This window comes from Schistocerca gregaria, chromosome 2 (assembly GCF_023897955.1).
Source record: "Schistocerca gregaria isolate iqSchGreg1 chromosome 2, iqSchGreg1.2, whole genome shotgun sequence".
In the NCBI taxonomy this organism is placed as follows: domain Eukaryota; kingdom Metazoa; phylum Arthropoda; class Insecta; order Orthoptera; family Acrididae; genus Schistocerca; species Schistocerca gregaria.
The window spans coordinates 1,026,034,813-1,026,059,876 of record NC_064921.1 but is presented as its reverse complement, the minus strand read 5'-3'; the positions used below and the strand labels follow the sequence as shown (position 1 = coordinate 1,026,059,876).

The window sequence follows — 25,064 nt, the reverse complement described above, 5'->3', positions numbered from 1 at the left end:
ACAGGAAGTTGTTAAGTTCTGTGTCATTCTTTCACTTAGAAATTACATGTCTTTTCATAAATGTTGTGCCCTGTTTCCTGCCTAGTCTTCCATTAGGTTTTTATTTCAATCATTTGCTGTACACTATCCAGCAGTATTTAGTTTGTTAAGTGGATAGTCCACTTTTGCAATTCAGAAGAGAATATTTTCATCTTGAGACAGTATTTTGAGAGGACCAAACATATGCAGTTTGGGATGTTTGCCACTTACTTTATAGTACAGTGTCACCATTGGCACACCAAGTATGACTGCATTAGCTGTCTAAATGAAACACACCATGTAAAATTTCTTATGGTTCACCCAGGTAACTTGTGAAAATGGAGTCAACATTGGATAAATTAATCAGGGTGCCCAGTTTAGTATGTTTCACTCTTATGAGTGTCTCTCATTGTGTGGTCTTAAAGACAATGAGTGCTAGGTTACTTTGCAAATTTTCCATCACATTTATTTTACGGGGATGGGCAGTGCAGCTAAAGTAAATGAATTATTTATTCTGCGGAAAAACGCAGTAAGAATATTCTGCAATGAGATAAGTTGTAACATTACTCCTTAATGATTTTTATTGGTGATATTAAAAATCGGTTTCTGCTATATTGTGATTTACACAGCCACAATACAAGACACAAAAACAGTTTTGATGTAGAAACTGCCTATCTAGGTTTCAGACTAGAATTAACTCTTTAATGGTAAGATATTCATCGGAATCCTGTTTGAGCATAAAGTGTAAAATTGGGAGTCCCAAAGAACTGTAAAGATAATTAAAAAAACGTATTTTATTAGCAACCCTTTATGCAAATTACTTGAATATCTAACTTGAGAGAATGAAAAGTTCTGGGAGCTACATGGCGAGTAGCACTGCTCATTATAAAACTATATTCTAAGTAGTCATGTACCATAAATAGAACTCTATAAGTAGGTAATGGCAGATACAACAACTGTATAGTATAACTGAGGGGCAATAGTTGATGAAGTGGCAGTTGTTTTTTTATCTGCACAATTAAATTTAGCTGCCACAAGCTTGAATAAAGGTAAACAGTACTGGTCTAGTGATAAATTATTGTAAATGTAGTATACAGATTGAGTTACTATGATTTTGTTTTTTATTAATGTGTATCTTTGACTCATTACACACCCTAAACAATTCTCCTTCTTGATGGGATCTCAAGAACATAATGAGTGCTTACGTCTTTCAAACAACGCCCAACACAATGGAATGTGTGTTTAGTACCCATTAAAAACAAAATGACTTTTAAAATTGGAATTTTACATGTCTGTCTGACAATTCTCCCAGATTAGTCTAGTGCAGTATTCATTTTATTAGTATGTATTAACAGGGACAGCAAAACATGAAGATTAATCAGTGCATATGATTTTGTTCATAGCTGTGATTCGGCAGCTGTAAAATATTTCAACAAAGATAAAAAGTTACTTGTCAGCTGTACAGGAGAATCTTTATATGGTTCAGTTTACCAGTTTTGAAAGAAAGTTTAAACTGTCATATTCAGAAGTGAAAGAGGCTCAAATCATTGGAAAGGCAATGTCAAAATAATAATTGGATAGTAGTAGCTTTTGCTACAGAATCAGTAAAACAAAGTGACATCACAAAGAATATATGATATTCCATTCGGAGCTGCCAGTAGTAGCGGTCATATGTATAAGGGGTGCTCGCTTGTGTGAATGTGTGTGTATGTATGTTCCAAATAAAATAGAAAGAAACTTCCACATGGGAAAAATATATTAAAAACAAAGATTCCAAGACTTACCAAGCGGGAAAGCGCCGGCAGACAGGCACATGAACAAAACACACAAACACACACACAGAATTACTAGCTTTCGCAACCGATGGTTGCTTCTTCAGGAAGGAGAGGGAAAGACGAAAGGATGTGGGTTTTAAGGGAGAGGGTAAGGAGTCATTCCAATCCCGGGAGCGGAAAGACTTCCCTTAGGGGAAAAAATGGACAGGTGTACACTCGCGCACACACACACACACACACACACACACACATACATATCCATCCGCACATACACAGACACAAGCAGACATATTTTTTCCCCTAAGGGAAGTCTTTCCGCTCCCGGGATTGGAATGACTCCTTACCCTCTCCCTTAAAATCCACATCCTTTCGTCTTTCCCTCTACTTCTTGAAGAAGCAACCATCGGTTGCGAAAGCTAGTAATTCTGTGTCTGTGTTTGTGTGTTTTGTTCATGTGCCTGTCTGCCGGCGCTTTTCCGCTTGGTAAGTCTTGGAATCTTTGTATGTATGTTCCCGTAGATTTTGGCCGAAAGCTACAATGTGTAACATTCTTGTTGTTGTGCATGTATGCAACTCAACGCGTCAGCTTTTACACTGAGTAGCAGTCTATCCTTTACCTAATATTGTTGATATTCCAGCCTGAAGTTTCTACTTTGGCCGTTATCAGTTACCTTCCTTTCCAAATAACATAACTTGTCTATTAGTTTCAGTGTCTCATTTCTTAACCTAATTCCCTCAGCAGTGCCTAATTTAATTCGACTATATTCTGTTACTCTTCTTTTACTTTTGTTGATATTCATCTTAACAATACATTTTGAAGACACTATCCATTCTGTTCAGTTGATCCTCCTGTTCCTTTGACATCAATGATAGTATTACAAAGTGAACTACAAACCTCAAAAGTTTTTGTATTTTCCCCGTGAACTGAAATTCCAGTGACTTGCACACAAGGTTGAGAAAACCAGCCTTGCGCATGGAATTTCAGTGAAGTTCACAATTTGCAGCATTTTCCCCAGAACTGATTGTGGCCTTTCGGTTGTTAGTTGAGTGGAAGGACTGAACCAGAGACTTCAAAAGTTCAGTGACGAGCTAGGCTGTGACTTCCTGGACTAGTGCAATAGGGGAATCCAGCAAAGAACTTCTGTAGTTTATGTGTCATCTAATCACCTGCCTACATGTGTTGCCCAACTCCATTAATTAAAGTCATAATTATGTCTTCCACTCAATTTGTTTTGTAATTGTTTACAGAATGTCTGTGGGCATTTCTGAACTGGAATGGAGAATATTGGGATCGTTATTACAAAATACCACAGTTGGTTCCTTATCTCATCCTGGACTGTCTTACGAAGTGTTCTGCCTCTGGTGAGCACTCTGAGTGAAGAAGTACAATATACAGGCAATGGTCTAAAATCCAGGTTTCACAGGTTCAAATCCCTGCCTATCTATCCAGGTTCATAGGTACTGGTGCATAAACCACTCACATATGAAAGCTGTTGCTGAAAATTTGTGCCCATTTGTTTCCCATTCTTGTCCATTCCATGCCTTAGCTCCATCCTGAAGACCTCATCATCAACAAAATGTTAAACTATAAACTTGCATCCTTTACTCTAATGACAATAGTGCCAATGAGGTATAAGAATCTAGTACATGTGTGCACTGATAATACAGTCCGTGAAAACTGTGTATTATATTTTTATAACATGTTTTAGGTCCCATGAACAAACCATAAAAAAGAATGAAACATTGGCTAGAGCATTACTTGCTGCAGGAGCTGAAGGACTCCAACGGAGTATCCTTATTAGGAAGGACACAGAACTGAAACAAAAGCAGCTGAAAGTTCTTCATGTAAAGCACACAGGTTTGGAGAAGAAGAGACTACAGCTTTCATTGCCAGAGACAACTGAAGACAAGTTGGAAGTGAGTTTAGTTTTTAAAGGAAACTTTGAATTGTACTAAAAATCACATATATTTTCTTCCCTGCAACATTTGAACAGATTTTGTGCCTGAACAGAAACTTGTCCATAAATTTCATGACATCAGTGTTTATTAAATAAAATACAAACATTCTCTACTGTCAGTTATTTGTATTTACTAAGGAGAGACTCCATTGTTAATGGTAGTGTATGTACAACCATTTTGATATTTAATTTTCATGTAGGTCTCCTTTTCTCTCTGTTTGCTTTGTATTCAACGTATTTATTTCCCCATATTAGTAATTATCTTTTTTCATTTTGAGTTTTTTCTATGTGTCTCTGTTTCATTTCTTGATTGGTTTACACACTCCTTCAGTAGGCCACTGTTGGGAAGTTCCTTACCATTTCTACAGAATATTGCTCTCTTCACACTTTCTTCATCACACTATTGATTGATATCCACCAGTAAAATTGGTTGAAAGATCAACAAAAGTCCAGTCTGGAGTTGTAATGTAGATTATTTAAAATCTTAAATGTAATGGTAATGAGTAACATTTTGTAATTCTTGCTCAAGTGATTACAGTTAATGATCTCTCTCTTTATTTCTTATATGTTCCCCTGTCTACAGACATAATGTATTATTTTGCAAAACAAAATGGTGGGAAGCTATGAACAGCACAGAAAACAGTGGAAAATTGTATTTTGAATAACCTAGATTGTAACTTTCTAACTTTCATGCAGCAAATCAAGAGCAAGGTGGAGAAAAAGAAGATAGTTTATACATTCCGTTTTTCTTTGTGTACTAGTTCATACTCTTTGTTCTTGCATGAAAGTAGTGTGATTCAGTAACTAAAAATACCATACATGTATTGTTTATTAAGAAAAAGTTTTTGATACACATGTGATAATGTTTAACAGTTGCCTTCTTTTATTTCACATAGAATGTTTCGTCAAGTGAGGATGATGATGGCGATAACAGACATCGCAAAGGTCTGGCAGATTTATTGGGAAATGATGGTGGGAGAAAAGAGACAGAAATGGAGAAAAAGATTCGTCTTGGTGAAATGACTCCATTTGGGACTGTTTTAGGAAATACTGGTAACAAAAGGTAAGTTCTTAGTGTTTTCTCATTTGTCTGTAATCAACCTTGTTTGATACTGTCAACTAATTTTTGTGTATTACTATTGTCTTTTCTTTGTGAGAATAATTTCCAACCCCAACATTAAGTGAGTATTCCTTTGCTTGTACTTTGTATCTTCCTTTGATTTCATTTTATTAAAAAAAGGAATGAAACACATTCATTGTTTTATCCTCTGTCTCTGTAGCTTGAAAAATTGTCTGACCTCCAGTTTTCTGCTGTTGTATGTACTGCTTTCATGTGTCTGTTCTTGTACTGAAAAGCACTAAATTTGGAAGACTGTTAAAAATGGCACATTCCAAACCAAAAAATGAAGTAGTGAGAGCTACAGAAAGGAATAAAACGAGGAGATTTTTGACTCGACCAAGATTGTACATTGTAGTGTAGTCAAATGGAATGTAATTGGTGAAGGAAAACATAAAAAATCATTGCATTTAAAAGCAGCCAACAGATAAAAGATAAGGACACTTGTTAAATGGTGAAAATGTCTCATTAAAATATAAAATGAGCTTCATTTGATCCTCTACAATCATTTCAAATAGTGCTGTCCTATCAAAGAAATTCAGAAGGCGTGAACATGTCTGACTGCTGATAATGCTGGGTTGAAACCTTCAGCTGACTGATTAGGCATTGAAAGAATATAAAGGATCTTAGCCTCCTTTAAGAAACAGTAGAACTGTGTAATTTATTGAAATACAGTTTAGCCTCCTTTTTATGTTCCCATAATTATCATTTTGGCACTGTTTTCAACATATTTTAAATGCCGCCCATCAAGTTTCCTATGTTCACAATGTTAAATACGCATTCATTTTTGTGTTAACATATTTATGATTTTCCTGTGATTTAAGCTCTACAAAACAATGTACGTGGAGGAGCAACTGTCACAAACATAAAATGATGCTGAAATAGTGTTGCCTTACAAGTAGTGTTTACAAATGTTATTCAGTTGAGATTCTCAACACCAGGGCACTCTACTCAGCAGACCTAGATCTGTAAAAGTTGGAATAAATTGTACTTGCACTCATGCTGTTGCCTGGCTGTACTCGCCGTGGTGGCGGGTGGGAGTAATTAGGTTTGTTCCAATAAAGGTATCAGACGGATCACAATAATTTTCAAATTGTATCTAATGCTCATGTGCTGCTTAATGACAATGTTGTGTCACTTCAATGTGTAATTTGCCTGTTTTGTTCTTTGGACACTTGCAGCTCTGTTTCTGGTTTGAATAATGAAACACAGCAACAATTATGTATTTTTAATTGTTTAAATAATGAATGAAATTAAGTTAAACATTTCTACTTTGTGGATAGTTACCAGTTCCAGTTACAACAATGGCTAAACAAAGCACATGTTTCTGGCAATGTTTATTAAGTCTTCAGTGAGTATTTTGACGCCTGTTGTGTACATATATCGTAAACTGTGAAAATGGGGGTGGGTGTGGGGTGGTTCCTGTAAGTTACTTTTATTGCTTAAAAAGTTACCCTCGAGAATCAAAAAGCACTGTGTTTGTTGCTAGTAGGTGTGATGAACATACAGGTTACGGAAATGCTCCATGAACTCAGTTGGGAATCGGTAGAGGGAAGAAGACATTCTGTTCAAGAAATGCTATTGAGAAAGTTCAAAAAATCAGCATTTGTGCCCAACATACTTGATGAAAGCACCACCAATAAGAGGTCCCCAGTGGTATGATTGACTTTTAGAAACTAATGATATGGTGATGTAGGGTAAGATCCCAGGTATCACACTCTGGAGCCATTCACCCTGGTGGGCCCTCATTTGCAAGTAATTGATGATGGAAAAAAAAAATTGGAGATGTGTGACATCAGTAATGTTGAAAAAGTTGCGTTATATAGTCTGGCTGTGTGGTATAATGGATAGGATAACAGCTTCACATGCGGGAGGGAGTGTGCTCAAATCTTATCATGACGACCAATTTTATTTTTTTATTTTTAAATCTTCATAGAAATGTTTTGATTATCAGGTGTTGTATGGAAGCATGTAGAGAGCTGTTTTCCCTCACTCCATTTGCAAGTGAAACAGGAAGGGATTGAACAGCAGTAGTACATGTACATCTGTAATCTGCGAACACTGAAGTGCGTGGCAGAGGGTATGTTCCATTATAACAGTTACTAGGGCTTTTTCCCATTCCATTTACATACGGAATGCAGGAGGAATGATTGTTTCAATGTCTGTGCATGTGCTGTAATTAATCGTGTCCTCACAGTCTGTATGGTAGTAATTTGTAGGTGGTTGTGGTGTATTCTTGGTCTGATCTTTTAAAGCCAGTTGTTGAAATTTTGTATTTAGACTTTCTTGGGATAGTTTCTGTCTGTCTTCAGTCATTTCAACATCTCTGTGACACACTTCTGCAGGTCAAACAGACTTGTGACCATTCATGCTACCTGTTTCTGTATATGTAAAATATATCCTGTTGGTCCTATTTGATATATGACTCAAACACAAGAGCAATATTCTAGGATGGGCCACACAAGAGCTTTATAAGAAATCCCCTTTGTAGTCAGATTGCATTTCAAAAGTATTTTATCAATAACTCGTAATCTGCTCCATGCTTTACCCATGACAGCATCTGTTATCATCCCATTTTATCTCCCTGTTGTTACACTGAGGTATTTGTATGAGTTTACTGATTTCAGCTGTGACATACTGGTATAGTATTCATAGGCTACCATATTTTTGAGTTTTGTGAAGTGCACAGTTTTAAATTTCTGAACTTTCAAAGCAAGTTGAGAATCTTTGCAGCACTTTGAAATCTTATCAACGTCTGACTGAGTATTTGTGCAGCTGCCTTTGGACTGTACATAATCTATAAAAAGTCTGAGATTACTATTAATGTTGTCCATAGGTTGTTAAGGTACAACATGAACAGCAAGTGACCAGACACACTTAACAGAGTACACCTGTAGTTATTTCTTAGAACTGTCAATGACTCTCCATCCAAGATAACATGTTACATCCTCCCTGCCAAGCAATCCTCGATTCAGTCATAAATTTCACCTGATACTCCAAATGATTGTCCTTGTGATAGTAAGTGTAAGAGTGGTACTGAATCAAATGCTTTTCATAAATTGAGAAATACTGCATCTACCTGACTGCCTTGATCCATGGCTTTCAGGATATTGTGAGAAAAGTGCATGTTGGATTTAACATGGTCAGTGTTTTTTAATCAGTGCGGGTTGGCATGGAGAAGGCTGTTCTGTTTGACACATCTCATTATGATTGAGGTTTGAACATGTTCTAAGATTCTACAGCAAAGGGATGTGAAGACTATTGGACGGTAGTTTTGTGGATCAGTTCTGCTACCTTTCTTGTGGGCAGTTGTGACCTGTGCTTCCCTTCAGCTACTGCGCATAGTTTTTTGACCGCGGGGTTTAATGTAGATTGTAGTTAACTTGGACACAAATTGAGTGTAAAATGTGATGGAGATTCCATCAAGCTCTGGAGCTTTCTTCAGTTTTAAAGGATTTCAGCTGTTTCTCAACACCACTGACACTAATATCTATTCCATCATCTTTTCAGTGCTACAAGGATTAAATTGGGGCAATACTCATGAGTTTTCCTTTGTGAAGGAACATTTGAAAACAGAGTTGTGCATTTTTGCTTTTGTTATACGGCTGTCAATTTCAGTTCTGTCCTATCCTTGGGTGACAAGACAGTAAATTTGGTACCACTAACAGCCATCATATACGCCCAGAATTTCTTTGCATTGGTTTCATCACAGCTAAATGCCTTTTGTGTAGCAACTGTCTATCTATAATCTAATACCCTGTTTTATGCATTGAACTTTGGTATTCATTATTGTTATAACTGCCACATGGAGACTGATACCAGTATCGATATGGACACCCTCAAAGGAGTTAGGTCTGTTTTTGGCCATTAGATCAGCTAGGTGCCGAGGGCATTATGGTAATGGAATGGCAAAAGTTGAAAATTTGTGCTAAATCAGAACTCGAACCCAGATTTACCACTTCTCATGAAGCAGTTGCCTTAACTGCTTTGGCCATCCAGACATGCGCATTAACTGACTAAGATTTCCAACTAGATAAGTTCATTAACTGACTCAAATTTACGACTTATCGCACACTGGTGTGCAGCATCTTTTGTCCTTTAAACTCACAACTCGCAAATCCTGATTCTCATAGGTGTTCAGATATGTATATATCTGAGTGATGTCTGTTCTGTTGAACATGTCCGGTCATATGTGATGACATGGCTGGTACATAATGTGTAAACATATAATGATGGAAGGGAAGGATAGGGAAAGGGTGGGTGGGAAATACAAGGCATTGTTGTAATGCAATGCCGAAAGTTGAAAATTTGTTCAAAACTGGGACTAGAACACAGATTTACAGCTCCTCATGACTGACTCAAATTTCAAATTTATCACATGCTCTAGTGCAGCATTCCCAGTTTACTAAGCTCACTGTGTGAGACGTTGGCACCATCTTTTCTTTACGAGCGCCCCAAACTATTTTTGTGGTCAGCCAGAAAGCGATGGAGAACTTACTGACCATAGTTTCCAGTGTGCAAGTCCATGTTCTTCCTTTGTTCACCAAAAAAAATGTTTCTACTCTCTGTTTACTCAGCAGGATCATAAACTATGATTATAAATGAAAGTTTAGAGTTCTATCTGATTGATATATTTGATAAAATTTCACATGCACAACATAGAAATGTTCCTGATAGTAGTAATAATAATGATGTCTCTATCATAAACAGCTTCCTATGGTAAGTTCCCAATAAATAGTCTTTCGCCCTGTCTTATAATAAAGTTAACTGCTCGCCTCAAAAGAGGAACATAATCTCACCACGTCAAGTGGTTTTGTTAACATTACAGGAGGAACACAAACAGTAACTTTCGCGAAATCTATGTGATCCAACATGGTGTACAGTCCTCGTGAGTGCAATTCCTATTTGTATCGAAACCATGCATTTAGTAGCAGCATGGTTGTGATGTCATCCGAGGCAGCGCATAAGTAGGCGTTTTCACTGACGCGGACCGTATGTAGCTGGGTGTGAAATGAAGTGAAGAGAAATCTAAATGATCCAGTACGGTGTACAGTCCTCTGACTTATCTTCATACTCTTACTGAACAGGCTTCTAGTACCAGCCTGACGTCACGCTAGGCAGCACATAAGTCGGCATTTGACTGACGCATATTCACTGGTATTGGGGTGCGAAGTGAGTCGTCACTGCCTCTCAGGTCATATTTATATATGGCCACAGTGGATGGCCGAAGGGAACACCTGCCCTCATCCGCTATATCTCCTAGTAGCAGCATCTAAATGTCCTCTTTGTTGGACACACATTATTTTATAACGCTCTCATGAACCAATTTAGAAACTTCCACAAAATTATTTAATTGGATAGATAAAAAATCTACTCACCAAGTGGTAGCAGAACACACACAAAATAATGTTGTAATTGGCAAGTTTCTGGAGACATTGGCTCCTTCTTGAGGCAGAAAGGTTGAAGGGAAAGGAAGAAGGGTGAAGGAAAATGACTGGAGAGGTAGTGGTAGATTTCGGGAAAGTCACACAGAACCCCGCGGCTCATGGTAGACTTATCGTACGGGATGAGAAGAAAAGACTGATTATTGGGGACAGCATTGGACGAGATTTGAAAACCTAAGAGCTTAAAGGTGGAAAACAGGACGATATGCCAGACAGAGATTACTACTAAAAAAATCATGCATGAGTTAATAAAGAGTGAAAAGCTAAGTGCATTGTAAGTAACAAAGGTGGGAGGGACTGGTGAAAAATAGATGAAATAGGCAACGAAAGATGTAGAAAACTAAAACAGAGTGAGGCAAAGAGTAGTTAAAGTGAAGAAATCCTGAGACCGAAGAAATTAATGTAAATTAATGCCAGGTGGGTGTCAAGAACCAAGGACTTGTCGTAATGCTAGTTCTCACCTGCGGAGTTCTGAGAAACTGGTGTCTGGGGGAAGAATCCAGATGTCGCTTGTGGTGAAACAGATGTCGAGGTCATAAATGTCATGTTACAGAGCATGTATTTTGGATATTGAGAAGTTGCCAGTATATTTCCTCTGCCTATGCGTATGCCCATTCACCCTAATTGATAATTTAGTGGTAGTCATGCCGATGGAGAAGTGTTTACATAGTAGCAGGTATATGACGTGTCATATCACTGGTTGCTCTCCCTTTGATAGTATATGTTTTACCAGTTACAGGGCCACTATGGATGGTGGTAGGAGGGTGCATAGGGCAAGTCTTGCAGCGAGTATTGTTACTGGGATAGGAGCCATAGGGCAGGGAGATAGGTGCAGAAGGCGCATAAGGTCTGACAAGAATATTGCAGAGATTGGGAGGGTGACGGAAAGCTGTTCTAGGTGTGGTGAAGTAGCTGAATAACACATTCCACCAGACCAGGATAATACTAAGTCACCAGTGGCGTGCTCCGAACCTGTTTTGTGGAGGGATCAGCAGTAGCACGATTGGATGTGATAGCACGGTAAATCTGCTTTTTAATTAGGCTGGTGGCATAATTACATGCAGTGAAGGCTGAGGTGAGAATGGTGGTATATAATATAAACACTTCTACATCAACATGACTACCACTAAATTATCAATTAGGATGAATGGGCATAGGCAGAGGGTGTATACTGGCAGCTCGCAATATCCTCCTGCAGAGCATGCTCTGCAACATGACGTTTGTGACCTCTGCACCTGTTTCACCTGAAGAGCCATCTGGATTCTTCCCCCAGGCACCAGTTTCTCAGAACTCCCCAGGTAGGAACTAGCACTACAACAAGTCCTTGGTTCTTGCCACCCACCTGTCATTAGTTGACGTTAATTTCTTCCGTCTCAACATTTCTTCTCTGTAACTACTCTTTGCCTCACTCTGTTTCAGTTTTCTACATTTTTCATTGCATTTTCCATCTCCCACCCCCCCCCCCCCCTCCCCCTCCCACCTCTGTTACTTAAAATGCACTTAGCTATTCACTCTTATTAACTCATGCATGATGATTTAGTAGTAATCTCTGTTTTGCATATTGCCCAGTCTTCCACCTTTAAGCACTCAGGTTTTCAAATCTCGTCCAGTGCAGTCCCCAACATACAGTTTTTTCTCCTCATCCTGTGTGATAACCCGCGGTTCTGGGTGACTTTCCCAAAATCTACCCCTACCTCTCCAGTCGTTTACCTTCACCCTTCTTCCTTTCCCTTCAACCCTTCTGCCTGAAGATGGAGTCAATGTCTCCGAAAGCTTGTGTGTGTTCTGCAGCCGCTAATCTAATCTAATCTAGATTTTTTATCTATCCAATTAAATAATTTAAATAAAATAGAAACTTCCACATGGGAAAAATATATTCAAAAACAAAGATTCCAAGACTTACCAAGCGGGAAAGCGCCGGCAGACAGGCACAATGAACAAAACACACAAACACACACACACACACACACACAATTACTAGCTTTCGCAACCGATGGTTGCTTCTTCAGGAAGGAGAGGGAAAGACGAAAGGATGTGGGTTTTAAGGGAGAGGATTAGGAGTCATTCCAATCCCGGGAGCGGAAAGACTTCCCTTAGGGGGAAAAAAGGACAGGTGTACTCTCGCGCACACACACACACACACACATATCCATCCGCACATACACAGACACAAGCAGACATATTTAAAGGCCTTTAAATATGTCTGCTTGTGTCTGTGTATGAGCGGATGTGTGTGTGTGTGTGTGTGTGTGCGTGTGTGTGTGCGAGAGTGTACACTTGTCCTTTTTTTCCCCCTAAGGGAAGTCTTTCCGCTCCCGGGATTGGAATGACTCCTAACCCTCTGCCTTAAAACCCACATCCTTTCGTCTTTCCCTCTCCTTCCTGAAGAAGCAACCATCGGTTGCGAAAGCTAGTAATTGTGTGTGTGTGTTTGTGTGTTTTGTTCATTGTGCCTGTCTGCCGGCGCTTTCCCGCTTGGTAATTCTTGGAATCTTTGTTTTTGAATACAATTAAATAATTTGTCAGTAATTGGTTGTTTTCATTGTTCTAATGTAGTATCTTTGTAATTTTTCTAGGAGTTAAGTTGGCTTTAATCTCAGAAAAAGTTTTAGCTTGACTGCATTTAAGCTTTGCCATGTAGAATTTTTGAATGGAACTGACAGTAGAACATGACGTCTGAACCACGTCTTTAAGAGACGTTATATCAATTGTTATTTACATCAGAGTCTTGAAACTTGTCATACCTTCATTATTTAATAGATGTAATCAGTGCTGTAGTTGAAGCTCTCCATTGTTTGTATAACTGATACCTGTTGTTGTTGTTGTGGTCTTCAGTCCTGAGACTGGTTTGATGCAGCTCCCCATGCTACTCTATCCTGTGCAAGCTTCTTCATCTCCCAGTACTTACTGCAACCTACATCCTTCTGAATCTGCTTAGTGTATTCATCTCTTGGTCTCCCTCTACGATTTTTACCCTCCACGCTGCCCTCCAATGCTAAATTTGTGATCCCTTGATGCCTCAAAACATGTCCTAGCAACCGGTCGCTTCTTTTTGTCAAGTTGTGCCACAAACTCCTCCCCCAATTCTATTCAATACCTCCTCATTAGTTATGTGATCTACCCATCTAATCTTCAGCATTCTTCTGTAGCACCACATTTCGAAAGCTTCTATTCTCTTCTTGTCCAAACTAGTTATCGTCCATGTTTCACCTCCATACAAGGCTACACTCCATACAAATACTTTCAGAAACGACTTCCTGACACTTAAATCTATACTCAATGTTAACAAATTTCTCTTCTTCAGAAACGATTTCCTTGCCATTACCAGTCTACATTTTATATCCTCTCTACTTCGACCACCATCAGTTATTTTACTCCCTAAATAGCAAAACTCCTTTACTACTTTAAGTGTCTCATGTCCTAATCTAATTCCCTCAGCATCACCCGATTTAATTTGACTGCATTCCATTATCCTTGTTTTGCTTTTGTTGATGTTCATCTAATCCACTACAAATAAGGAGGTTTTTGTTCAAAATTTAGTTTTCATTAAATTACTTGAAAACTGTTAGAGGTAGCCTAATGACGTCCCATAGTTAAAGTTTTTATGTCGAACTGAAGCTTCATAAAATTTTTCATATTTCGAAGTCTGATATTTAGCGCCTTCAATTTTTTGTGAAAACCCCAGTTTTGACCAAAATATTGTTCTGATCAAGTTGAAACTTGAAACAGTTGATTTTGACATGCATTTGCACATTCTGATCAATTTTTGGCTTTCTAGCTTTATTATTTAGTGCCACTTATTTTTTTCTTAAAACAATGTATTTAGGGAAAGTTATTCATCTGATCACTCTGAGATTTAACAATTTAAATATTAATATGCTGAAGCATATGCTGACAAAGTTTGGAAAAGCAACTTTAATTTTTTATTGCATCCTAGTATTATGGTGAAATATGTGTACTCCAAGCACAGGTGTGCTATGATGACATGGCGCTAGTAGCAGTGAACTGGGCTATGTCCTGGCACACCCGCTTGACTCTGTATCTCTCCAATGATACACCGCTTGTTTCACCACAACTGCTCACAAATCCTGAGTCCCAGTTCAGATGATATTTGCATATTCACACTGAAATAGGCAAGGAGCCATCCCTCCCTTTTTCAGAAGTGTACATAATTTAGTGGTGTCCTTTCTGCCAGACATGATCAACAGAACAGACACTGCTCAAATATATACATATAGTAGTGTTTCTGTGAATGTCATTCACACTCATCACTAATGAAACTGTAGTTATCCCAATTTATTGTTGGATGGTTAAAGTCTCCTTCAGTTGTTCCAGTATGATTAGGGAACTTATGAGAGAGTGAGCTGAAGTTTTGTCAAATGTTTTCATTTATCAGGCGGTAGACGTGATTGTCAATCTCTCTCTCCCTCCAAGCTCAATTTACGTAATATGTAGCACAGCTGTGGACATGTCCAAAAAAACAGACACCACACATTCATATTAGATTCTGTTACAGTGTTATGCCTACTGTTGATATTGAGTCTTGCCCAAATAATCTCACAAGAAGGTTCTATTTCTGTTTCGGTGGATTTGAGTTTCTTGTCTTGTATGGCAAACATACTACCACCATTTCCATATCCTTTCAGCATAGGCTTAAATTTCCCCGAAGATCTCCAGTGTGAGCTTCAGCTTTTAAACAGCTTTCTGCACCTAGTATTGTGAGAGCTTCAGTGCTTTATAAGAGAGCTTAAAACTCTGATGCTTTGTTGCATATGCTTCAGCAGTTAACCAGATTTTAATATTCTCACCTGTGGGAGGCACACCACACACAGCCAGTTACTTGGATACTTGCATGCAACTCTCAAGCCTGTGACACAAGTCTAAGAAGTCACAGCCTAGCTTCTCACAGAGTCGTCACAGTGTTTGGTTCAAGCCTTCCACTTGATGCAGCAAATGGGGGAGGGGGGGGGGGTCTGTTGCTGGGGACAATGCGGCAGACTGTGAGATTCGTTGCAGCTGAATGAGAAAGGCTGGTTCAACCTTCTCTGCTAGTTGTTGGAATGAACCAAGTATGATCTCGGGGCCCAGACTGCAGGCATTGTTTATTCCCATGTGCATCACAATATGAAATTATTTGCACATTGTTCCCACAGTGGCTGCCGCAATAGCCGTTACAACATGCTCCACAAAATGACCGCAGGTGTACATTCTTGAGTGCATCTGGTGTTCCTTCTCATCCCTTGCTGCCATTTCCCTAAGGGGTACCATTATTCTCCGTAGTTTGAACTGCTGACGATTTATAGACCTCTGCCTTTAACACAAGATGCAACAGGTTTCCCTATAGGTGAATCGACTCGCACTGGGCTAGTTGTTGTCTCAGTGGAAGACAGCACCTCAGATGTGTTGGTTAATTGGATGGTTGCAACATCCTGAGTTCTTCCTGATCGGTTTACCCTTTATAGGACACCTAGACCTATGTGATAGTTACATTCTGGCCCGGCCTGCTGGGGTTGTCGGTCATGTGTGCATGACATGTTTGCTTTGGTGAACGAATGGTGTGTGTTTCTCTTTTTCTGATGAAGGCTGTGGCTGAAAGCTTTGTGTAAGCATCCTTTAATTGTGCCTGTCTGCAGCTTACTGTCATCTTTATGGTAAGTAGCAACTCATATGCAGTTAAGTGGACCAGTAATACTGGGTCATTTATTTCCTGCAGGAGAAACAGTATCGACAAGAGAAGGTAATACTTGAGGTACCTTTGGTATCTCTGATACAAAATCTCTCTCTAATGACCTTGATGTCGAGATACCTTTGGTATCTGTGGTACAGAATCTGTCTCTAATGATCTCAATGTCAACGGGATGTTAAACCTGATTTTCCTTCTTTTTTTCTGGTACACAATTCTTGGTAACCCTCCTAACACAACCATTTGCAGCAGTTTCTAATCACTTGATAGTAATCAGGGTGGTTTGCAGCTGCTTACAAATAGCAACCAACTCGTCCACTGTCTAAGGGCGACAAACACGGTGGGACTGAATTATGGCTTGGGCAATATTTTCCAGAACAGGAAACAAATAACATGCCTGGTGGAGTATTTTACACATGAACAAACTAGTAACTTTAAATTAAGCTTGGTGATTTCTCTTTTAATTTATGATTTTGGTATGGTACAAGTATTACCAACAGTCTTTCGAAACATAAGTGACTTACAGCCAAAAATGAGATATCTGTTAAGATAACATTTTTCAGTTTATAGTCACTAAGAAAACTTGACAGTATTATTATTTATGATAACTGTAGACTATGTACACTCATGTTAAAGAAAAGAACTAATGTCATGCAATATGTTGCATGTGTAGAGTAATTGTAAATCACAAACACCAATTTATTATGAAATAGGTTGTGCAAAACACTTGTAATGTATGAAAATCTTTGCAGGCATGTGGAACTTTACAAAAATATACCTTTTTCTCATAAATACATAATTAAATTACGGAACTGTTAGTTGTGAACAAGGATACTGCAGCCAAAGTTCCTGAAAAGCACAGTTGAGCTCACAGTGGACATTATAATACTGTTCAATATATCATGTTCCTGAAAAGCACAGATCATGTTTACAATTGATGTTTAAGTACTAAGTTTTTGATAAAATCAACACGAAAAACAACTTTTTTTGTCGTGTTTCTGTACCACAGTTTTCAAAATGAATTTATGTGGCGCACGTGATTTTCCTTGAAGACAAAGGAATAACAGAAGTCTGTATATATACACCAGTATAAATAAACAAACGTGCAAATTGCATGAATTTTGCAACTTGGCTGATTTTGTGTACTGTTTTACACTAGTGTGCCAAGGATGAACACTTCACTAGTACACCTCACAATTACAATGTGAAATGCGGAGTACAGGAAATGCACATCTGCTGTGGCAGATAATGCAATGTACTCTATGATTTATAGTGACTTGTGGAGTATATACTTAGATGCAAAAATACCAAGAACATTAAACTGGCTAAAATTATACTTCAAAGCTAACTGAATGAAAAAATTTTAATAAATAAATTATTTCCCATCTTCATTAATTACCTCCAAATGCTGGAAAGATTAAAAAATCAAATCATTGTATAAAAAGAAACACCAGCAAACAATTTCAAATTATATACTAATATTGTTAATCAATACCTTAGTAAGGTATTTGAAACTCTTATCCTGTCTGAGTTCAGTGCTTTCATGTTAACAGACTTTTGATAGTCATAGCATAGATTTAGAAAAGATCTAAACATTGTTATAGAAAATACATTCTTTTAGTCAACCAGAATGTACAAGATAGTAGGTGTATTTTATTGACATGGCACCTGTCTGGTACAAGTGTGCTGTGGGTGTCTAAATGTGCATAACTGTCACAGTCACTGAAGAAGTTCAGAGATGAGTGTATTCTTGGCATAAAAACCATGTCAGCACAGTAACTACGTGGCAACTTGAACTAATAACCGTAAAAAAACAGATATGTATTTGAGGAATAGTGTTAATAATGGATGGGTAGCTGAAGTATGTTTTGAAGAAGAAAAAATTTTGCACCAAGTTTGTCATACGCACCTTAATTCGAAAGCAAAAGCCATGATACTTGGGCATCTGCCATGATTTCATTGATGTGAAACAGTGGACAATTCTGGAAGAAATTGTCATTTATGATAAGATAAAGTTTTCAGTACTGGTATTATTACTCTCATAATTATTTGGATCTATACAGGCAGATGAGTACATTTCAGTTTTTCTAAGAAACATTAAGAAAATATAAGAATGTAAGTGGGAAAGATTTCTTAGTATAGAAAAACTGTCATGACTTCTACAGAACATTGGAGTAAGAGTTCTGAACCTTATACATCAGCAGGTGTAACACTCCAGTCTATTTGTCATGTAGATGATAGGGGCCCCAGCACAGTGTATTCAGGTGACACAGTTCAGTCATGCAGATCTGTGTGCGTATGTTGGTATGTATATGTGTATATGTAATCTAGCACAGAAAAAAAATTGTCCAAATGTTTGCAGTATTATTTACGTGCTTCTTAATGACATAGTGCCTCTGCTATTCAGCGAGTTGTTACCTTCACTCTTAAATTATTCACAGTCTACCAGGACTTCCAATTACCATAGCTGATAGTTCCTCAGAACTCAGAGCATCTGAAAGTGTTCATGAGACTCGTGGGAAGATAGTGTGTTTTAGCATCATGTTTGATTTACGAAAAGCTGCTTTTCCAGCCAGCTGCACATGCACTTGATGGTTTGACATTAGTACACCCATGTCAGCTAGGTAATTATCATATTTCATGATGTTTATAATACAGTACTTTGATGTCTATAGTAAATGAAATCAATCAATTTTACTCATACGCTGAAGCAAACTTGTCCATTTGTTGTTGGGGGGGGGGGGGGGGTTCCAGTATTAGATCTGGGGCTGAACTTCTGAACACTGCAGCTTTCAGTAAAAATATATTGCAGTAGTTTACGTGTTTAGTTTGATAATACTTCACTTTAGTGACAGGCCTGCATGTACTTGAGGAGCACACTGATTTAAAATTGGGATCGCGTACAGCAAAGTTCATGAGTTTTATTTGTATTAAAAGCTTTTTATGGCTGAAAACTTACGTAGCTGATAGTTCAGTATCTTTTAAACAGTTATTAAAGGTATTTGAAAATCTATCTTTGTAACTTATAAAAATGATCTTTATATCACTGTGTGTGTTTTGTTTTACTGATATAAAACTTCAGTGGTCTCAAATAAAACATATTTAAAATTTTGAAAACAAAGATTCCAAGACTTACCAAGCGGGAAAGGGCCGGTACACAGGCACAATAAATAAAACACACAAACACACACACACAAAATTTCTAGCTTTCGCAACCGATGGTTGCTTCTTCAGGAAAGAGGGAAAGAGAGGGAAAGACGAAAGGATGTGGGTTTTAAGGGAGAGGGTAAGGAGTCATTCCAATCCCGGGAGCGGAAAGACTTACCTTAGGGGGAAAAAAGGACAGGTGTACACTCGCGCACACACAAACACATATCCATCCGCACATACACAGACCTGTGTATGTCTGTATAGATCAGATAATTGGCACAGTTTAGAACATTGCACATGAATCAGAATCACTAAAATGTTGTTTTCTGTTCTTTAATATAACAGCTATTTAATCTAGATGTGATATGCAGTATGTTTTTTATAAATACTTTCTTTTTGAAGTATAATCATCCATTGTATTTGTCACAGTGCGCCACGAGTGGATCAGACACTCTCAGAATTTGAAAAATATCTTGAGGCTCAGTCAAAATTGCAGCAGACACAAAGGAAGAAAGTTCTGCTGAAAAAGAAAGCTCTCAGCCTAAATCGTGAAGAGGCAGCTATTCAAGAAGGAAAATCAGTGATTCCTAAAAAGAAGTCATCACCTCTGAAGAAAAGTATTCTTCTACCAAAGAAAAGGAAGAAAAAAGAAAAACTTGGTTCTTCAACTAGTGAAGATTATCAGTAAGTCCATTGTTAATTTCCACCATATGCTTGCTTGTTCATTTGATATCAATAATACTAGGGTTAAATAAAATTCCAGTTAGGACATTTGTCATAGTAATTTGAGAGGTTATGTATGTATTGCCTATAGTGCAACTTTATGAATTATAAGCTATTACACAAATTTACAGAACAAATATGAATTACTAAACTACAGTTGAGAAGACAGACAACTACCTTGATCTGAAATAGTGTCTCAGGTAAATGCATAGAAATGGATTTGTTTGTCCGGCTTTCAAACTGCTAGCGATAGTCAGAGAATCCTGTATTTATAGTGAGTGGCAGCTGCTGTGTAAGAGCACTTTTGCCAACTCACCGATCTTTTTTTTTTTTTTCTTCACAATGCTGTTAAACGTAACATAGGTGTGGTAATTTGAAAATAAGGCACTAAATCCGCCAAGCTATGTGACATTTGTACTCCTCTAAACTCTGTGAAACTGGGCATAAGGGTCGTGAGCATGCCTTCAGTTGTGCACGTTTAAGGTGCTTTTGTGCATGTGCAACTAGAATGATGTAGTTGCGTTATGGGCCAGATATATTCAGATTCAATAAAAAATGCCCGCTGTTTTCATCATGCACCGCTAGCCCTACTGCCAATTCCACCAGGTGGTAGCACATTTGCTCGGCATAAATCATGCTAGATGGTAGCACACTCCTCAGATGTGCCAATTCTTTTCTTATACAGTAAAATTAGATAATATATCAGTATATGTTACAGTTGTACTGATAGAAAAACCTATTTTGTGGATTTCTGAATGAGTTATAGTATATTAAATTTTGAATTTTATCATGCAGTGGTCCATTTGAGGCTCTGAGAACCATAAGGGCCTTAAATCATCGATTCTGAGACTAGCATTTATTCACGTTTTTCACAGATGTTGATATTACGGTGAGTCATGTTTATCTGTGCTGTAGGCCCGCATTGTATATACGAGTATCAGTGTTGACGGAAAGCTGTTTCGTTCCTCCAATATTCTCTTAAATGTGGGGTGATTACGATCTGTGTTTGGCCCTTATGGTTCTCAGCACTTCATTTGCATTCTAGTCAGTGACCGTGTTGGTAGACGTTACTACTTGAATTTATTAATTTGCAAAAATGGCTGTTTGTGTTTGGAATTCGTTTTTTTCTGTGCACCGCTTTCATGGACAGTGTCAATGTGAACTCTGTTGAATCTGTTTTAAGTGCTCACAGAAAGTAAATTACCAAGAAAAGTTAACCACTAAAGAACTAGGGTCTCTGAGACCAGATCCATTGGCCGAGAAAGTGACAAAATCAAATAAGTTTCAGTAGAAGTGAACATTTAACAGAGAAGGACCTCACAAAACCTGCCAGCGTGCTGGACACACTGTACCTTCACCTCGACATATGGTCAGGGGTGCTATTTTGTATGCCAGCAGGAGCACTCTTGTGGTTACCCATGCACCCTGACTGCAAATTTGTATGTCAGTCTGATGATTCAACCTGTGGCTGCTATTCATCCATTACCATTGGATAATGGTTGCCCACATACCACTTAACCCAACTTGCTCTACAGAGTGTTGACATGTTGCCTTGGCCTTCTCGATCACCAGATACATCCTATTGAGCACATGTGGAACATCATCAGAGAATGCCTCCAGTGTCTTTGATAATCGGCATTGACTGTCTCTATATTGACCGATCAAGTGCTGCAGGCATAGAACTCCATCCATGACATCTGGCACCTGTACAACACAATGCATGCATGTTTGCATTCCTGCATTCAATGTTCTGGTGGTTATCCCATTTATTAATGTACCAGAATTTCAGATTTGGAGTAACTTATCTTGCACTTACATTAACTTGTGATCGTGCAATGTTAATCACTTCATTATGTTACCTAGACAGATGTATTCCCAAAATTTTATTATTTACATTAATTATTTTTTATGTTTTGTGATTTTTTTCTGTTGACTTTCAAGTATGACTCACGAACATAACACAATAAACTTTCTTGAGTTGCTGCGTCCCCTAGCTCTGAATCAGTAGAAGTCATGAAAACTGGAACAATTCATATTGCTAGTACTTTGTCTTGTAATAATGTCAACCTAACAATTTATACTTCATATGGTGTTGCTCATAATTGTGAAATCAAATGAAATATTGGGTTGGACTAAAACTTCAGTATTAGTTGGAGGTGTTACCAAGTAATGTACAGCATACTTCTGTTTTTTATTTAATATATAACAATTTACAAAGTGGTGGTTAATCTGGGAACTAATGACAAAGCCTAAACAATTGAAATACAATCATAATTGTACATACTTTTCACACTCGTTTTGGAATGCATCCCAGTTTCTGAAGTGTTGATTGTGATTGGACCTGACAACAGAACATTGTTATGTATATCATGTCCTACAGAATTATATTGCGTTATGCCACTGTGTATATGCATACATTTAACTTCTTGGTGACATTTATAGGACGTTATTCTGTCATTGGATCCACTACCTTATGTGATCAATTGTCATCTGTTACTAATGGATAATATGTACATCACATATTTTACTTTAAAATTCATTACATACAAGTTTTGTTATTTGAAGTTAAAAAACTTTTTCGCTCTGTCTTTGTTAAGATCCTGCCTTTATTTTCAGACAATCTTAACTGGAAATTTCACCTCACCACATCTTCTCAGGAGTTCCTTATACTGAACCTATAATCATACTATGATGAAAACACTATCTTCCCATTATCATTATTTTCACAAGGCTAGTGTCTGCAAATATTTCAGGAATCTCTTACATGCAGCTTGGTCTCCTCATCCTTACAACATTATCTCATTATAACCAAAGTTAAATCACAGGCTTTTCATTCCAGGTAAACTGATAGTTGCATGGTTAACCTCACAGGTGAAAAGGAACCCTCAGCTGTTTGATTTGATATTTGTTCTGTGTGCATTCAGATGATTAGCAAACTGACTTTGTAACCACACCACATTTCCAAGGCCCAACTTCTGAATCCATAGTTTTTTTTTCCTTCTGTCTAAACCATGTACTTCCAGTTCTACTTTCTTCCACAGGTCTGCAACATAAACATGGTGTAATTGCAAACTTCAAAATAACTACTGAACACTTCTGTACCTTTGTTGTTAATCATCTACACCATCCTGTGTAGCAGCTTTTTCCATGTGTTAAAAGACACTAACCATTTTCTATACCATCTGAAATCCATACACATCCCACTGCCATTCTAATCCCTCCTGGTCACCACCGATGTTACCTCTTTCCTTACAAATACAGTATTCCATAAATTCATGACCTGCTTGGTAATGAACTTACACCAAAAGCAGTGCCCTGTTGGAATAAGCTAATAACACTCTTACTGTAATTAATTTTATGCTCACCTTTAAGAATCTCTTTTTAAAAGTGGCATGCAAAGAAATTGATCAGGGATCACTGGCACAGTCATGGAATTAGGGATGGTTCCTTCTTGTTCAGGCCTTTTTGGTTACTTACAGATGGGCCTCTTAGAGTCAGTTGATATCGGGCCCTTAATTCTAACACTGTAATACTTAGAAACCATTTGATTGATTGGCAAAACTTAGGTTATATTTATAATTTAGTCTTCATTTTTAAATTAGGGATCAGTTAAAGAGGCCAGGAAAGCTGCTATCTGAGAAGACTGCACTCGAAGATAGTGATGAGGGTAGTGAATACATACCATCAGAAGATGAATTACGGGAAGCAGAAGATGGTAAGTTCAATTTATTTCAAGGGGTTTGTAAATTATTATTTTATTGCAGATTTTACATAAGTCTCGTACACACATGTACTATTCACCACCATTTTCTTTCTTGCATAACATTGATATATTTTCCTGTAAATTACTTACCTGTAGTTTTTCTTTCCTTTCTTTACTTTCAGTATTGTTATAACAAATATTCTATCAAGCCTTGGAGATCCATTCATTTGCCCACATTTGAGCTACTGCTGAATCACTAGAATTACTTCTGTGGCTTCACAAACAGTCTGTATATTGCACTGCTCTTGTGCAGTTTTTTTCTGGGCTGCCAATATTTAAATATATGTAAATAGTCTTCATTTTTCGATCACATTTAGGATTTGATTGAAGATTTTTCACCAAAAATAACTGATTACGTTATTCTCAGTGAGAATAAATCATCAGAAGCAAAAATTGCATTAAACAATACTTGGGAAATTTTACGTAATTGTTACAGTTCACTTTATAAATGACTTGTTAAATAATCTTGATAACACTCAGAGACAGATCTTGTGGCATAGGGCAAGAACATAAATGGTCGTGCCATATATAAAAGACCTGTGGATTCAATGTTTAGTTACAAGGGGAGGTCCCCAGCAGTGGGAGTGATTTTTTGAAACAGAATAGATGGTGAGGTACGTTAAGATTCCAGGTATCACACACTGCAGCCGTTCACCCTGGTGGGCCCTCGTTTGTGAATAAGCGATGAAAAAAAATTCATAATTTTGTGTGATGCTCAGTAACATTAAAAAAGTTGAATTACGTAATCTGGTTGTATGATGTAGTGGACACGGTAATAGATTCACATGCAAGAGGTTATGGGTTTAAATTTTGGCGTATGCAGTAGATTTTTTATTTTTATATCTCCATCAAAACAATTTTGATCATTATTTTTATTCAGTTCATTGGTTTAAATGTAATTTTTTATTTCTATTCCTTTTCCTGGCGGAATTTTTGGGAATATGAATTCAATTATATGTATCTATTATAATATTTAAAAACAAAGATGATGTGACTTACCAGACGAAAGCGCTGGCAGGTTGATAGACACACAAACATACATACAAAATTCAAGCTTTCGCAACCAACGGTTGCTTCATCAGGAAAGAGGGAAGGAGAGGGAAAGACGAAAGGATGTGGGTTTCAAGGGAGAGAGTAAGGAGTCATTCCAATCCCGGGAGCGGAAAGACTTACCTTAGGGGGGAAAAAAGGACAGGTATACACTCGCGCGCACACACACACACATATCCATCCGCACATACACAGACACAAGCAGATCTTTACAAAATCATCATACAAACTTTTAAAATATAACCTAAATGCCTGTTTAACTATGGAAAAAATAATGGAGGTGAAGATTTTTATGAAAGAAGGGTTTATAAGTATAATGAAATTCAAACAAAATGAGATACAGGTATAATGAACGAAATAATGTGGATGAAAAAACAGGGTGA

The 25,064-nt window shown here is 37.7% G+C and overlaps 1 protein-coding gene across 1 annotated transcript in view; it reads left to right on the top strand.

Moving 5' to 3' along the window:
- Nucleotides 1-25,064, top strand: part of LOC126335541 (DNA excision repair protein ERCC-6-like) — a 126,756-nt gene that overhangs the window by 9,836 nt on the left and 91,856 nt on the right. The window contains exons 3-6 of the mRNA XM_049998928.1: nt 3,503-3,710; nt 4,648-4,814; nt 19,575-19,829; nt 23,471-23,583. Coding sequence (XP_049854885.1) covers nt 3,503-3,710; nt 4,648-4,814; nt 19,575-19,829; nt 23,471-23,583 — 743 coding nt within the window. The remainder of the gene's footprint in view (nt 1-3,502; nt 3,711-4,647; nt 4,815-19,574; nt 19,830-23,470; nt 23,584-25,064) is intronic.